Source organism: Leucoraja erinacea, chromosome 24, assembly GCF_028641065.1.
Source record: "Leucoraja erinacea ecotype New England chromosome 24, Leri_hhj_1, whole genome shotgun sequence".
Lineage (NCBI taxonomy): Eukaryota > Metazoa > Chordata > Chondrichthyes > Rajiformes > Rajidae > Leucoraja > Leucoraja erinaceus.
In genome coordinates, this window is record NC_073400.1 from 8,207,149 (window position 1) to 8,221,872 (window position 14,724).

A 14,724-nucleotide genomic window follows, 5' to 3' on the forward strand; every position below is an offset into this window, starting at 1 on the left:
TAGAGATCAAATTAGCACACAAGATGTACTTGGCAACATCATCATTAAAATATGCCATCATGGGCCAAGAAACATTCACCACACAGAAATCAATTTGATAAACCTTCCCAGTATCAATTAGGAAAAAAAGACAACTTATTTAACTTGATGTTCCCCAGTACAATGCTCATAGTGATAACTTTACAAAGTAGGAGCAAAGACCCAATTACATACATTAGCAAGAATTGAAATAAAAATATCCTCAGGAACAGTAATTAGTTCACAGCAAAAAATGTTTCACCTTTACATTTCAATGCTAACCTCTCGTTACTTAGTTTAAATACTGTTATCTTGGCCACGATTACCCCCTATTCTCACTGCAGCACCGGCAACTCCCCATGTTCTTTATTCCATGCAAACTCACTCAGAAGTATTCATGTTTAGCAATACTGTGCAAAAACTTGCTTAACCCCAGAAGGTAATGCAGATGGTAATGCAGATGGCAGGTATTAGGAGCTGCTTACTGTTACATACACATTTTAGAAGGCAAATGAGAATTTTTGAAATCTCAAGGTTACTATAGTCATGTAAAACATTCAAGATTTTTACATACATTTTCACCTTGTGAACATTCTTCTTAAACCAAAGCAAGTCTGGATAGGTGACCTATTCCTGCATCTCAGTAATTTTGTAGTCAACCTGCTTCAGGCGAAAATAGTCCACGTATATAATTTTCTTAATTTTTGGAGGAAAGCCCTTAAATTCACTTGATACCTTTAATAGTCTGGAAAGGAACAGATCATGCAAAATGCGCATATCCAGGCACAAAAATACCCTGCTCCTTTTCAAATAGGAAGAACCAATTTTAAATGCTCACTTTGCAAATTCTTATGATCTATCTGCAGTAGGTGCAAACATGACTGGTTAGGTACCGATTGCAAGTGAATGTCATTGTACAGCCAATTCAGTGACATAGAAATGCTTAAAAGTCGTACACTATTGGGATCCAGTTTCAAGGTAACATTAAAAATTGTATTGCTTGTACAAGGATGGAAATATTTGAATAGCTAACTTTACAAGAAAATATATTTGAGAACATTTTTCAGGTTAAAGAATGTAGCCGACTAAATGGTAATGGACATTTAACCAGGTCAAACAAGATGAACGAGCCATCAGTTGCTTCAGCATAACAATGAGTAGCTGACATGCTTGTGGATGCTTGAGGACCCCAAATTATCTGCTTTAACAAATCATCCACACAGCCAAACCCATCAGCACACATTAATACAAATGAAATCAACTGATGCTTGGAATAAAACATTCCCAACAAGTTGGAAGTTTGTCATTTGCTGGCATCAATTGTCATTGAAAATGTAACTTCTAAAATTAGACACAAGCTTGATTAGAGACTTTTCAGTGTTAATTTAATAAACTTCATTTATACAGTATGGAAAAGTCTCCAATTGATTGTGCTGTCATAGACTGCTCCCATTCTACAGTGAGTTACACTCACCTTTTCACACAATCCTACTCCACTCATGCCCTCTCCATATGATACTCCGCAGGTTACAGAACAAACTCACTCGCACAGGAAAAATTCCAACAGTTAAGATGCTTTGAACAAACGAATACAAAATAATTTTTTTTATCTTTTGCTTAAACTACAGTCGCTCAGTAGGCAAAATAATTTGAACATGGCTTTGTGTTTAACTACATAATTATTCTGACAATGTCATCTAAAAAATCCATTGTGTTTTCTTAAACAATTACAGCACTCTTTAATTTAGCATTCACACATGCATACATTGTTTTGAAACAAACAGCCATCATTTTTCAGTGTTGTGTCAAAGGAGGGAAATGGGGCCACAGCAAAATTGCAGAGTGACACCAAGACCCCAGAGGCTGCTGGATAATGGCAATACCCGTTTTAAGACTGACCAAAAGGATAAGGGCCATGGAAACCCTGAAAAGAAGAAAAAAAAGAGTGAAAATGTTTTTCTTAGCAACAGGAACAGAACTGCATGGGGAGTAGTGTGTTAGTATCAATAACCAGTTTATAGTAGGGCTGTAACGAAGCCTCAAGTATTCGCATGATCTTTGGTTGCTTTGAAGGCAAAATATTAATCTACATTATTTTTGTGCCAATTTCCACTTCACTGATTCCACCCAAACCCCTTTTCATATTTCACCAGAATAAAACCCAAGAAACGTTAAACATTGACAACGATCCAACTAAACCAATACTGAACCGTGATTTCAGAAACTTCAGTTCTCATCCTTGGTTCAAGCAAACTCACTTATTTGTAAGGATAATTTTGATAGGTTTATTCACATGCTTGAAAGATACTGAGAATTACTCCATTGGCTGTTGAATGGCAACTCAGTCAAATAAATTAAAATAAATGAATTAATCAAAATTATTTAATTATAATCCTATTTATCAACTCAAATGAAATGCTTAAAACTATCATAAAAAGGCTTCGTTACTGCTCTAGCCTTCGATGATTACCAAATATCCACGCACCTTCGCAAGTTATTCACCTATAGAGTCTACAAAGGTGATTCAGATAAAATAACAAAAGTATATCATTCTTTTTCCATCATCACAACAGGAAGTTAGAACAGCCTCCTGGGCAAATGCATACCAAAATGGTTGTAGTTGAGTGCAAGCTTCTGGAAGTTCCAATGCAATGTAGACCCAAATCATTTTTCTATAAAGTGAAATTCTATTCTCAACTGTTCTATGCTCCATGAAAAATAGAGGCTAAAGTACTTTCTCCAAATGAGGCCTAAAAATGAAATCAGCTTCAGGTGCTTGGTGTGCGATCTAGTAAGCAAGTAGAAATCAAGGCGAGCCACGGCCAGGAAATTTCCAACCTATCCCCCGCACAGCATAGGGAAGAGACGGCAGAGGCAGGGCAGGGGATGCAGAGAAGAGGGTAAATGGTGGTGAAGAAACAGGGCATATAATTAATCATCTAGTGCATATTCTATCTTAGAACACACATGCATCTGTCCTGAATTAGGAAAAAAGTATTAACTCTATACCAGCACAATGACTTGGATTATTCCGGTCCAAAGTCAACGTCACATACATATCTCTCTATATTTCTATTTGGTCTTTACAACCTAATCAGCTCAATGACCAAACAATTAACACACTAGCTAGCACTAAAAAAGGACATTTATCTGCTAAAAAAGGTACTTAAAACCATTAAGAAAATATGACTGGCAGAGATACAAGGCAGCAATTTATGAATTACTCTGAAAATGGCTGAAGCTTCACTCACTTATGATATTAGAAACCCTCCATTTGATTTCTGCCTTGTATCTCGTTGCCAGTCATCCATCACCCCACAGAACTGAGGCCATTCCAACTTCCTATTTGGATGTGGTGGCATACGTGTAATCAACATTTCTCTGTGACATTCTGTAAAGTCAAGCACACACAAAATTATGGTTCAAAGTTACAAATAAAATTTAAAATTAAAAAAAAAAATCACCTCAAAATACACAGAAATGAGTGCTGGACTAGAAATTTCACAATATCCAGAGAGGTTTTAGTATACTTGAGCTGCAAAGGTTTCTTGACAAATGAGTTGTATTGACAGTTCCTACATTGAATCTACCCATCATAATTAACTCCATAATATTCCCAACATGCATATTTCCAATCCAAATAGAATTGGCATCCTGTTGGAGATCAGGAAGGAATTCTCTCAGCAATAGCTATTACGATTATTTTTTTCAGAAGGCATTGGTTTTTCCCAATGTATGGGATGGGGAAAAACTAAAAAGTTAATCCTCGTGACATAAATGTGAAACATATAATTATCTTTATTGCCTGAAACTCTAAAAATGTTTTAAAATTTCAGACTTGACGGGTACCGGATAACACGGAGAACGTGGCTTGTGTATTACTGTGTGCTCTACTATCTTACATACCTATACTTAGTATGACTGTGCCTGATGTATAACAAGATTATCACTGAACTGTATGCAAAGAAATTTCACTGTACTCATGTACACGTGAAACTAAAATATCATTGAACCAATTAAATTTCCCACAGAAGATAGACACATAAAGCTAGAGTAACTCAGCAGGCCAGGCAGCATCTCTGGCAAAAAAGAAATAGGTGACCTTTTGGGTTGAGACCCTTCTTCAGACTGGGAATTATGTGGGAGTAAAGAGGGAATAATAGCATTGGCAAAACTTGTATACTTCTTACATAGTCTACATTTTGTCAGCTTTCTTGGAACAATTCAAAATATCAAGTGTTATGCTGCTTGTAATGCATGCAGACCATTCAAAAAATAGCTAAGTAATTAAATAGATATCATAAATTTCATCTTTATCACATCAACTCTGAAGATGTTATATTTCTTCCTGTTCCCAGCATTCAGGGAAATGAAATCCTCGCCACTTCTTAGTTGATTCTTAATCAACATCATTTAGGTACAAAAACCAAACAACCCAACCACCTGAGGGATACACCATTGATTCACATCAGCTTTTAATGGAGCAATTATGCATGTATTATCTTGAAAAAAAACTCATTAACATATGAAATTCCTTCAAAATAGTTGCACAAAAGTGTTCAGTTTGCAGATTATAAAATTACTTCAAAATCAGCATATTAGTTATTTATAAAGAAAGCTCACTTTAATTTAATTGATTCAGGTTGTGTGCAACTCTGTCTACAGATGAGACAGAAAAGTAGAAGTTTGATTCCTGACGTATACAGAATGGCGATCTTAGTCTCGATGTCAACAGGATATACCAGGAGACTTTATTTGGGAAGGAGCTCCTATGTTTATATGCATTAAGATCCAATGGTCTTTATGAAATTTAGTTAAACTACAATGTCAACAGCATGCCAACAATAACAGTCAGCGTTTATACAGAGGGACAGTCACTTCGGTAAAATATAAAGGACATAATTGGTACCACAAAATTGTACTACAATAGCAGTCAAACTTCAAAGTGACGACAAATTTGGCAGTAAGCTGAGAAAACACTTGAAAGCAATGAAGCTAAAAAAAACACCACTGTGCAATTTGTGCTATCAAACTAGTTCAAACCATTCAGGATATCAGAAGGTGATAAGAAACGCAGAAGCTGAAGAGAGTTTAGAAGACAAAGGGAACACATTTAAATGGGGTAAACAACAGCTTCTATAGGTCAAGTCTGCAGTTAGTTTTAATTGAGATGTTTATGAATTGCTAAAACCAGCTAAAACATTGTGGAACACTGAAGTATATATTGCTAGGCGCACAGTCTAATTTTGCAAAGTATGGAGGAAGATACCATTTCTCTGTGTTCAGAGCAAATTTATAAAAAATATATGGATAGCAATAACTACTTGTTTCTTCATATCAGAACTGATTGAGCAGCATCACTGTGAGCTTATTATATCATGTAAACATTACACCAGGCTTTTGCAGCCAATGAAACATCTTTATATAATGGTTAAAATCATTTTTTAAATTTGAATTTAAGATGAAAATGCAATAAAGCTTGGCACTGACGTGCATTAAACATAATCTATACACTGTGTGTGTGTGTGCGGATATATATATTTATATATACACACACACACACACACATATACACACACAAAATTATGGATAAATATATGACATGCTTTCAAAGTCAGATTTTGCAACATGATGGAAAATAAATAAGTGAAGAATTGTAGGAGTGGCAAAAGGAAATGCAGATGGCAGTTTACAAATAAGATACTGAGTAACATAGCAGGTCAGGCAGCATCTCTGGAGAACATGAATAGGTGAAATTTTGGGTCGGGACCCTTCTTCAGACTTTGTGGTCAATCCTTGCTATCAAAATGTGGGAATTTTAGTTTCTGCTCTGCTTGTGTGAAAATGCCATATAATCTTCAGTTTACAATGTCAATGTGTTACGGTTATTGTCTGAGCTGTGCTACTGTTAATGGCTTCATTAAAAGCAATGCTATCTGCTTGTGTTTAAGAAGGAACTGCAGATGCTGGAAAATCGAAGGTACACAAAAATGCTGGAGAAACTCAGCGGGTGCAGCAGCATCTATGGAGCGAAGGAAATAGGCAACGTTTCAGGCCAAAACTCTTCAGACTATCTGCTTCCCCATTACAATGCAGTGGATGTTACGAGGTTACCCTAATTACACAGAGTATGAAGTAACCTCAAAAGAAAATAAATACATTATTTCTAGCTGTAATATACCAGGTAATTTTAGAAACAAAGGCATTGTGTGTGAATCTCACTCCTTCAAAGTTTCAAAGTTAAAATCAAAAACACAATCGTTCTCTGCTCAATCCTAATTTGCTTTCCGTCACAACTTTCTTAATTAGATTGAAACCAAATTCAACCACAACTTTCTTAATTAGATTAAAACACAATTGTTCAACCAAATTGGCATCTGGTACATCCCTTAAATTGAACAATAATTTGCATTTATTTAGCACTGCTATGTTTTAAGAGCCCGAATGAATTTTAGAGATTCACCAATAAAAACAATATCAATATTTGGAAGAATAAAACACTTGGCCAGAGTATAGTTTTTATGCAAGCATCATTTTCATTTCTGGCCTAAATGGTTAGTCAAGGAATGTCCACATGGCAGTTTACACAGGAAAATGTGTCTAATCCAGGACTTTGTCAACCTAAAGATAGAGGAAGAGGCAAGAAACATGTCAGAACGCTGTGTTTTTAGCAAGAACAGTTTGTGGAAAGTAACACTGTGCCTACAGATGTTACTGACAGACAGCAGGTATATCAGAAATAAAAAGGGCTTCTAAAAAAAACACTGCATTGTCTTTTCTGGCAATTTGAAAATAGATAGTGGAACCAGGTGAATGAAGTCATATTTGACAAGACAGAGGAATAGGTTGTAGATAATCACAAATGCTGTAAAGTGGTCACAATATAGAAGGAGAAAAAGTTTTTCAGAATCAGCTAAATTTGTGACCTTCGTCTGTTCCTGTTTCAATATTATAGTATGGTTGGAAACTTGTTAATCAAGATCCTACCCCCAAAAGTACCACAATTACATGTTTTAGGACATGAGAGGTGAAGACAACACATTTGTTTTCAAAAACAAAGGAGTTGTGGGGCTGTTTTCCTTTTAAAAAGAGAGCAATTTTACAAGTACACAAGGGCAACTATTCTTTGGGGCCAGAGAGGGCAATTGAGTGCTCAGTGGCAATAAATCTGTGACCAAAAATAAACAATAGAATCAATATGTAGAGAAATATTAAAGTAAAATTGTCAGTCATTTCAAAAAGGGAGTCAAAGCTGAGATAGAGGATGAAATAAAGGATAAAGATGTATTCAATGTTGAAGCTGAGAAGGGGAAAAAATTGAGGAATCAAGCAGGAAGTATGCAAATGAAGATGCCAGGCTAGGAGTAAATATGGTGCCAGATCATCATTGTGGCAGTTCAAGTAAATTTGTTGTAATACTTACAGGCAAATTTTGAGGGGAGGCAAAGAGAGAGCAAAGAGAGCGCCTATAAGTCAGTTTCCATCAATTACATGATTTCAAAACAATCATCATTCAATAAGATTTAAGACTCAAAATGCAGAAATAACTCAGAAGGGTGAAGGTTCCTGACCCGAAACATTGCCTATCCACATTTTCCAGCAAAGTCGCCTGACCAGCTATTCCAGTACTTTTTGTCTTTTTTTTTGTCAACCAGCTTCTGCAGTTCCTGTTGCTTGCAATACAATTTAGATTGGCAAGAATTTTATATGCAATGAACAAATGTTTTGGAGAATAGATGTTCACAGCATGACATGGTTTAAAGAGTCAATGGCAAATACAATAGTTCAAGATGATTGTGAAGATCATATCACAGAAAAATGAATAAATTGGTGATTGTTGGGCTGAGGGAACTAGTGATAAATATCACCATTGGAGAATGCAGGGACAAATATGCTTATCCGGGTGGTATACAGCCTGGAAAAATGGACAGAGGGTAGAGGACCATAAATCATTTGGTGCAGGAATTGTGGCTGCGATGATAATGTCAGATTAGGTAAAATGAAATGCGGTGTTGGGATAGTTAGAGTGGGTGCAGGACAAACAGGATGAGTCCAAGAAAGGAATGGGGGTAGAAATGGAAGATGACACAATCTGCTCAGATCTGAAAAGTAGCCAAAATTCTCATGGGCACAGCAATTGGAAGCTTTTAAAGTTAGCATGATAATAGTTTCCTCAAATCAAGCGCCAATAAATTCCTTCAGTGCAGATGTCGGGATGCCCCACTTAGAGATACTGGCCTCAAGTCAATTCTTTATGGAATTATAGTCTTAAGAACTTTAGAAACTTTATATTGATCAATTAGGTGAAGCTTTATGAATGGCTTGCTGCTCTATGATTTACCATCATCCATTCCCAAAATCTCAACTGGTTTGATGCACTCCACAATCTCTTACTATCTATTCCACCTCTCCAAACTACACCCGAAAAACATTTAATTAAAAGTGACATGCACAACTTTACCCATCATTACGCCATGGGTACAGCAAAAATAGCTCAGACCATAATACCATTCACAATTATAAATCTACTCAGCAATCTATAACACACATCAGAATTACACATTCAAATCAGAACTGTGAATTATTACAATTTATTATGTACAACTTGGTTGGTATTTCACTGACCTACTTTAACATATCCTTTTAACGGTTTGGTTCTTAAGTTTATGAAAGTCACTCAAGACCCCAGAATTGCCATAGATAGAAACGTAGAAAATAGATGCAGGGGTAGGCCTTCGAGCGAGCACCACCATTCAATATGATCATGGCTGATCATCCAAAATCAGTACCCCGTTCCGGCTTTTTCCCCATATCCCTTGATTCCCTTTAGCCCTAAGAGCTAAATCTAACTCTCTCTTGATATGAATGCAAAAATAAAAAAAGAGATCTAAGAAAGTTTCCACTGCAGTTACTGCCAATCTCAAGATGTTACTAACTCTTCTTCTCTGCCTGCAATCATTTGGATAATCCATTTTGTTACATGCTAATGTTTGAAGACCTTCATGGAGGATTACTTATCACTCCTGATCTGCTGTTCCTGCTATCATAGAGACAAAAAATTATCATATTCTTACCAATGCAAGTTAAATCATTAAATGAAAAATAAATTGTTCAAAATACCCAAACCATGTTAATTTCACTATAGCTGTTCAGTGCACTGTTTTTATAGCATCCAATGAAAATTCTACTTACAATGAGTAACAGAATCAATGACGTTGGCTGAAAATTGAAACAAACAGCTATATTCAGAATACCCTCAAACTCAGAAAAGCCTTCAATCATGGGGACACAAGAAACCTTCAAATGGCTTCCATGCCTTGAAGTGATTCTAACTAGCAATGGGAAAAGTACAAAAAGCACTGAGACCTTTGATTCAGGAGTATGGTAATCAGGATATTTTCCAACAGGAAATGTTTAAATGCCTTAAATAAATGAAAAAAAGGATTTTACAATTAGCTGACAAAGCAAAGCAATGAAGGAATTGAAGGACACATTCTTGTGGAAAATTTAATCTTGCACTTTATTTTTGGTTTTGTTGGGTTAGAGAAGGAACATTTACATCAGAAAAGCTGGAATCCTCGAATTAACTCGCCCAAGATAAACAACCAACTAGGCATGTTAGCTTAAAAACTTTCTTGCAAAGGAATCAAAAATGACAGTTGTCAGATACTAGGCAGACATTTAATATACTAAATAGATATATTTTAAAATTTGCATGTAATTTAAGCATTACACCAATACACACCAACATGCTATCTACAGAATGAAATCAAGAGCTACAATATTTCATCCAGTAGTGAGCAGCAAATTTAAAATAATTTCATGTTCTCTTCCTTATGTGGCAGTGGTAGTATTACTGCTCAAAAAATCTTTAGCAAAATGTTTCCAATTAAATCAAATAATATTTGGAGTTTCAGCATATACTGATTTAAATTCCATTAACCCGTTCCCAAAAGTTTTCTGTACCATATTATTACAATATGACAGCCAGCTTTCAAATCTATCATAATATGGGCCTCTTAGAAATCGTTTTTTTAAAGCCTTGTTGTGTTTCCTGACTTTGCCAAGATGTCACAGCAGATGTGTACAATAAGCTAATAAAACTAACAAATTTTAACATATTTATAATATATCTGAAGGACAAATCTACCCAATAATCTTGCAAAACATAAATATCAGCTGACGCTCAAGACTCATTGCGATGAAATATCCTCAATTTGCATAATCCACGTGTTATTATTCTGGATAAAATAGACAAAAAGGTTTGGCTTCCTTTTTGATTTTTTGAAAAGCTTCAAAACCAAAAGCTTCACTGAATGGTTTGCTTCTTCACCTGCCTCTCCCACAATATATCCTGCCCTTCCCCACCACACACCTCCTTATAACAAGCTCACTTTAACTAGCAATATAAATAAAGTTGCCTTGCCTTGCCTAGCAATAATTTATAATGGATATGGCTTATGGTCATCCCATCTCCTAAATTGAATCAGTAGCTGTATTCGCACGCAACCCTGTTCATCTGAAAGAACCATGGGAGAAGAAAGGACCCCTGCTCCTGTTCACTTTCTTGCAGTAGGGTGTCTAGATAATGCTTGGAAACAGGAATTCAAAGAATTTTCTATTCTTCATTCCACCAAGAATGAAGCTAACAATCGTGCCTCCTCAACTAATATTGACACAGCTGAAGCCAAGAGCGCAGACAAGAAATTTGAGAGCCTGATTGTTTGATTTTTCTCTGCTTCCAAGCATTAAAGAATACAAGAGGGGAAAATAGCGCTTAAGTACTCTACGTAAATTTTCCGAATATTTGCTGTGACAAATAGCAAACAGTCCAAATATCAGAATTTGTGAAAGTTGCATTGAGATTTTATCATTTATATTCACCAAACTTTAGTGCTGCAAAATAAAAAGACCCACAACAATTTCATGTGGTCAACAATTGAAATTATAGCTTATGGATCACAGGCAAATTCTCTTGCGTCAGTTCTGAACCACAACATGATCTACCTTGCGTTAACGAAAAGGCCTGGCCTTGGGCGAGTTGCGTGAAAGTGAACCAGAATTAATATCAGTGGAGGAAGATTTGTTTAGAAAGCACATCCCATTCCTGGCTGACAGAAAGCTCTTGGAAAGGGGCAGCACGAGAAAGAAAATAGACAAGATATAAAACCAGAAAAAAGACAATAAGGAATTAAAACATTGAAGCTTAAATTATAAAACAAATTTCTTTTTTTTTTAAATTTTATTCAAAGAACACTATTAACATACATTTGTGTTCTTCAACCTCTGATAAGCATTCAAACTTTCCAAAGTAATGAATGCAGAACATGGTTCACCTCTGACTATCAAGAAATCTGTACCCAAAGAATCGTGTCAAATTTCAGGTCACATAAACATGAAATAAGTTGTCATCCAGAAGAATATGAGGGATGTATGGAGCGGTGATGGAAAGAATTGAGAAAGCTTACTGATAACAACGCATCATTACAGTCCAAGAGAGGAGATTACGTTTTTTTTAACTCTTAGAAGTGGAGACAATACTCCGAATAGCTAAAATTTGTTGCAATGAGTTTACAATACAAGATGATAAAGGCAACCCAATTTGAATGAAACCCCACTAATCCAGCAATCGCTTCTGCAGTTAAGCTTTACTTTCATCATAGGTTAAGAGATAGTCAGGCTTCTGGTACAGCCAGCCTACAGAATGACTTAAAACAGGGATCTTCAATGGCTCTTTACAATATAAAAAAGGGACTCACTCCTCACACCATTTCTCAATTTCTTAAGTCACTCACACATGCATATAAAAATAGAAATGGGGCAAACAAAATAAATCAATCATTCTGTATTTACCTGACTGTAAGTCACCACTGATAAGTTGCTAGAGTGACTGTTAGGGGAGATATTTACAGAGTTCTGCGACAGTCCATTTTGCTCTTGTTCATTTTGGTCTTCAGTTGGGCCCCATGCATTTTTACTAATGACATTTGTACTTTGGCCCCCAGGGTCCTTCACACTGTTGTCTTCAGACTGCCGGTTTTTCTGTGGTGAAGCGAAAGGGTTAAAATTGCCTTCAATCTTGCGACAGGGTTGCGAAGAAAATTCTGTTTCAAATGAAGAAAGCTGCTGTGTAACTCCTAAAAGGCCTCCGATTTCAACACTCAGTATCACCCAAATCACATCTGAGAGTGGTACAAAACATGGAATTATGATTAGCATGGCAATTAATATTTTTGCAGCTGAAGTTGTCTTTGAACGAGAGTCTAACTTCACAGAATTAAATCACACTGTAAAAAATGTTTATTCCATTTTTCTTTTTTTAAATTTAAAGCAATATACAGCATCCAGCTTACAAAGCAAATTCTGATCAGAAGCAACATGAGTGAATGTTAAATCACCACCCATTTGTTCTTCAAATACCAAAACAATACAATTAATTGTTAATAATCAAGTTCGCCAGTGAAATTAAAAAACAAATTGGTCATTTTTCAAAAATCTCAGACTTCCAGGTAGCCTCAAAATTTAGGGACCTGGTGCGCTGGGAAGAAAAAAAATATTGAACATTCAACCGTAAATATTAATTTTATTGTCTCTCTTTACCTCCAAAATAAAGGCCGGTAGCTGTACACATGCGCCACTGCCCCTGGTACATTGCTGGCGTAGTTGGACTTCGCATCTGAACACTGACGTCGGTAACTTCCTGAGGCTCCAGTGACCGGACCATCACCATGTTAACATGTCCAAATTGGTCCCCTCCCACATATTTCAGGGACACGCCAGGAGGCCATTGCTCTGCGCCTAGGAAGAAAAAGATGGAGGAAATGGAGTTGCAGTTATATCAAATGTAATACAACGGTACAACGGTACTGATGTTTACCAAAGATATGCACAAAATGCTGGAGTAACGCAGTGGGTCAGGCAGCATCTCTGGATAAATTGGATAAGTTTTGTTTTTGATATGAAGAAGGGTCCTGACCCGAAACGCCACTTACCCATTTTCTCCATGGATGCTGCCTGACCCGCTGAGTTACTCCAGCATTTTGTGTCTCTCTGCAGTTACAGTGCCCTGCATAATGTTTGGGACAAAGACTCATCATTTATTTATTTGCCTCCGTACTCCACGATTTGGCGAGCACATTGTCAGATTTTAATAAAGGCAATTTTTATTGCATTTTGGTTTCACCATGTAGAAATTACAGATATTTACACATAGACCTCCATTTCAGGGCACCATGTTTGGTACACGTGGCTTCATAGGTGGTTAGAATTGCTCAGGTGTGTTTAATTGCCTCCTTTCTGCAGGTATAAGAGAGCTCTCAGCACCCAGTCTTTCCGCAACTCTTTCCATCACCTTTGGAAACATTTATTGCTGTTTATCAACATGAGGACCAAAGTTGTACCAATGAAAGCCAAAGAAGCCTATGAGACTGCGAAACAAGAATAAAACTGTTAGAGACATCAGCCAAACCTTTGGCTTACCAAAATCAACTGTTTGGAACATCATTAAGAAGGAGAGCACTGGTGAGCTTACTAATCGCAAAGGGACTGGTAGGCCAAGGAAGACCTCCACATCTGATGACAGAATTCTCTCCATAATATGGAGTGCTCCATGGCCGGAGCTGCAGCGTCAGCCCCGCAAACACTCGACAGCGCCGCAAACACTTGCAAGTCTCGGCTCCCCGCATCTGTTCCCGTTGCTGGTTCTGCTCCCATCCTTCCCGCAGCCCCGGCTCTCCAACACCCGCGGACCATGCAGTTTATCCGAGTTGTGAAATTTTCGTTGATCACAAAATTTCTCACCACTGAGCGTGAGAAATGTCTGATCAGCGTGAGGGCGTGAGAGTTTGCTTGAGGGCGTGAGTCTCACGCTCAAAGCGTGAGAGTTGGCAGCCCTGCTTTTATATGCTGAAGCGAAAACTGAAGGGGACTAGCCCCCAAAAGAAGCATAAACTAAAGATGGGTGCAATACAGGTCTGGTAGAGCATCACCAGAGAAGACACCCAGCAACTGTTGATGTCCATGAATCGCAAACTTCAAGCAGTCATTGCATGCAAAGTATATGCAGCAAAGTACTAAACATGACTATTTTCATTTACATTACATTGCTGTGTCCCAAGCAATATGGTGCCCTGAAATGAGGGGACTAGGTATAAACACTGCTGTATGTATATCACTTCTACATGGTGAAACCAAAATGTATAAAAATTAATTTTTTATTAAAATCTGGCAATGTGCACTTTAACCACATGTGATTTTTTTTCTATTACAAATCTCAAATTGTGGAGTACAGAGGCAAATAAATAAATGACGGGTCTTTGTCCCAAACATTATGGAGGACACTGTATATGAAGCTGGTCAAAAAATGTTATTTCAAACGATGAAAGAAATGAATACACAGAAATAAATGCAACGTTCAAATTAAACAATAATTTTGTAAAGAAAGCAATTCTTATACGCATAAGTATAATGCAAATACTTATACGCATAAAGGCTATTAATAGATTACAACTTCATCCAGACCTGTGCATTTATTTTTAAATGCAGTTTTTTCCTCTCCCCAAAGTTTCAAAAAAAAAACGAAAGTATTAGTTACAGGTACGAGTTATTGCAAACTATCAACAATAAACTGCACTCTCACAGGTACAAAATTAGCACATGCAGCCACTGGTATACGCGAGTTCAGTATTACAACTGCGCATGCGTGAG

At 36.8% G+C, this 14,724-nt stretch overlaps 1 protein-coding gene across 3 annotated transcripts in view; it reads right to left on the reverse strand.

The window, feature by feature from the left end:
• ilrun (inflammation and lipid regulator with UBA-like and NBR1-like domains) overlaps positions 1-14,724 on the reverse strand; it is a 75,149-nt gene that overhangs the window by 19,096 nt on the left and 41,329 nt on the right. The window contains exons 3-6 of one of the 3 annotated variants that reach the window (XR_008725383.1): positions 12,619-12,816; positions 11,872-12,200; positions 3,270-3,409; positions 1,387-1,942 (exon numbers count right to left, since the gene is read on the reverse strand). Coding sequence is in view for 2 of the 3 variants with exons in the window: in XM_055654474.1 (XP_055510449.1) it covers positions 1,907-1,942; positions 11,872-12,200; positions 12,619-12,816 (563 nt within the window). In the remaining variant the exon portion in view is untranslated. Of the gene's footprint in view, positions 1-1,386; positions 1,943-3,269; positions 3,410-11,871; positions 12,201-12,618; positions 12,817-14,724 lie in introns of those variants that run through there. The other 2 variants (XM_055654474.1, XM_055654473.1) reach the window with 2 other exon arrangements.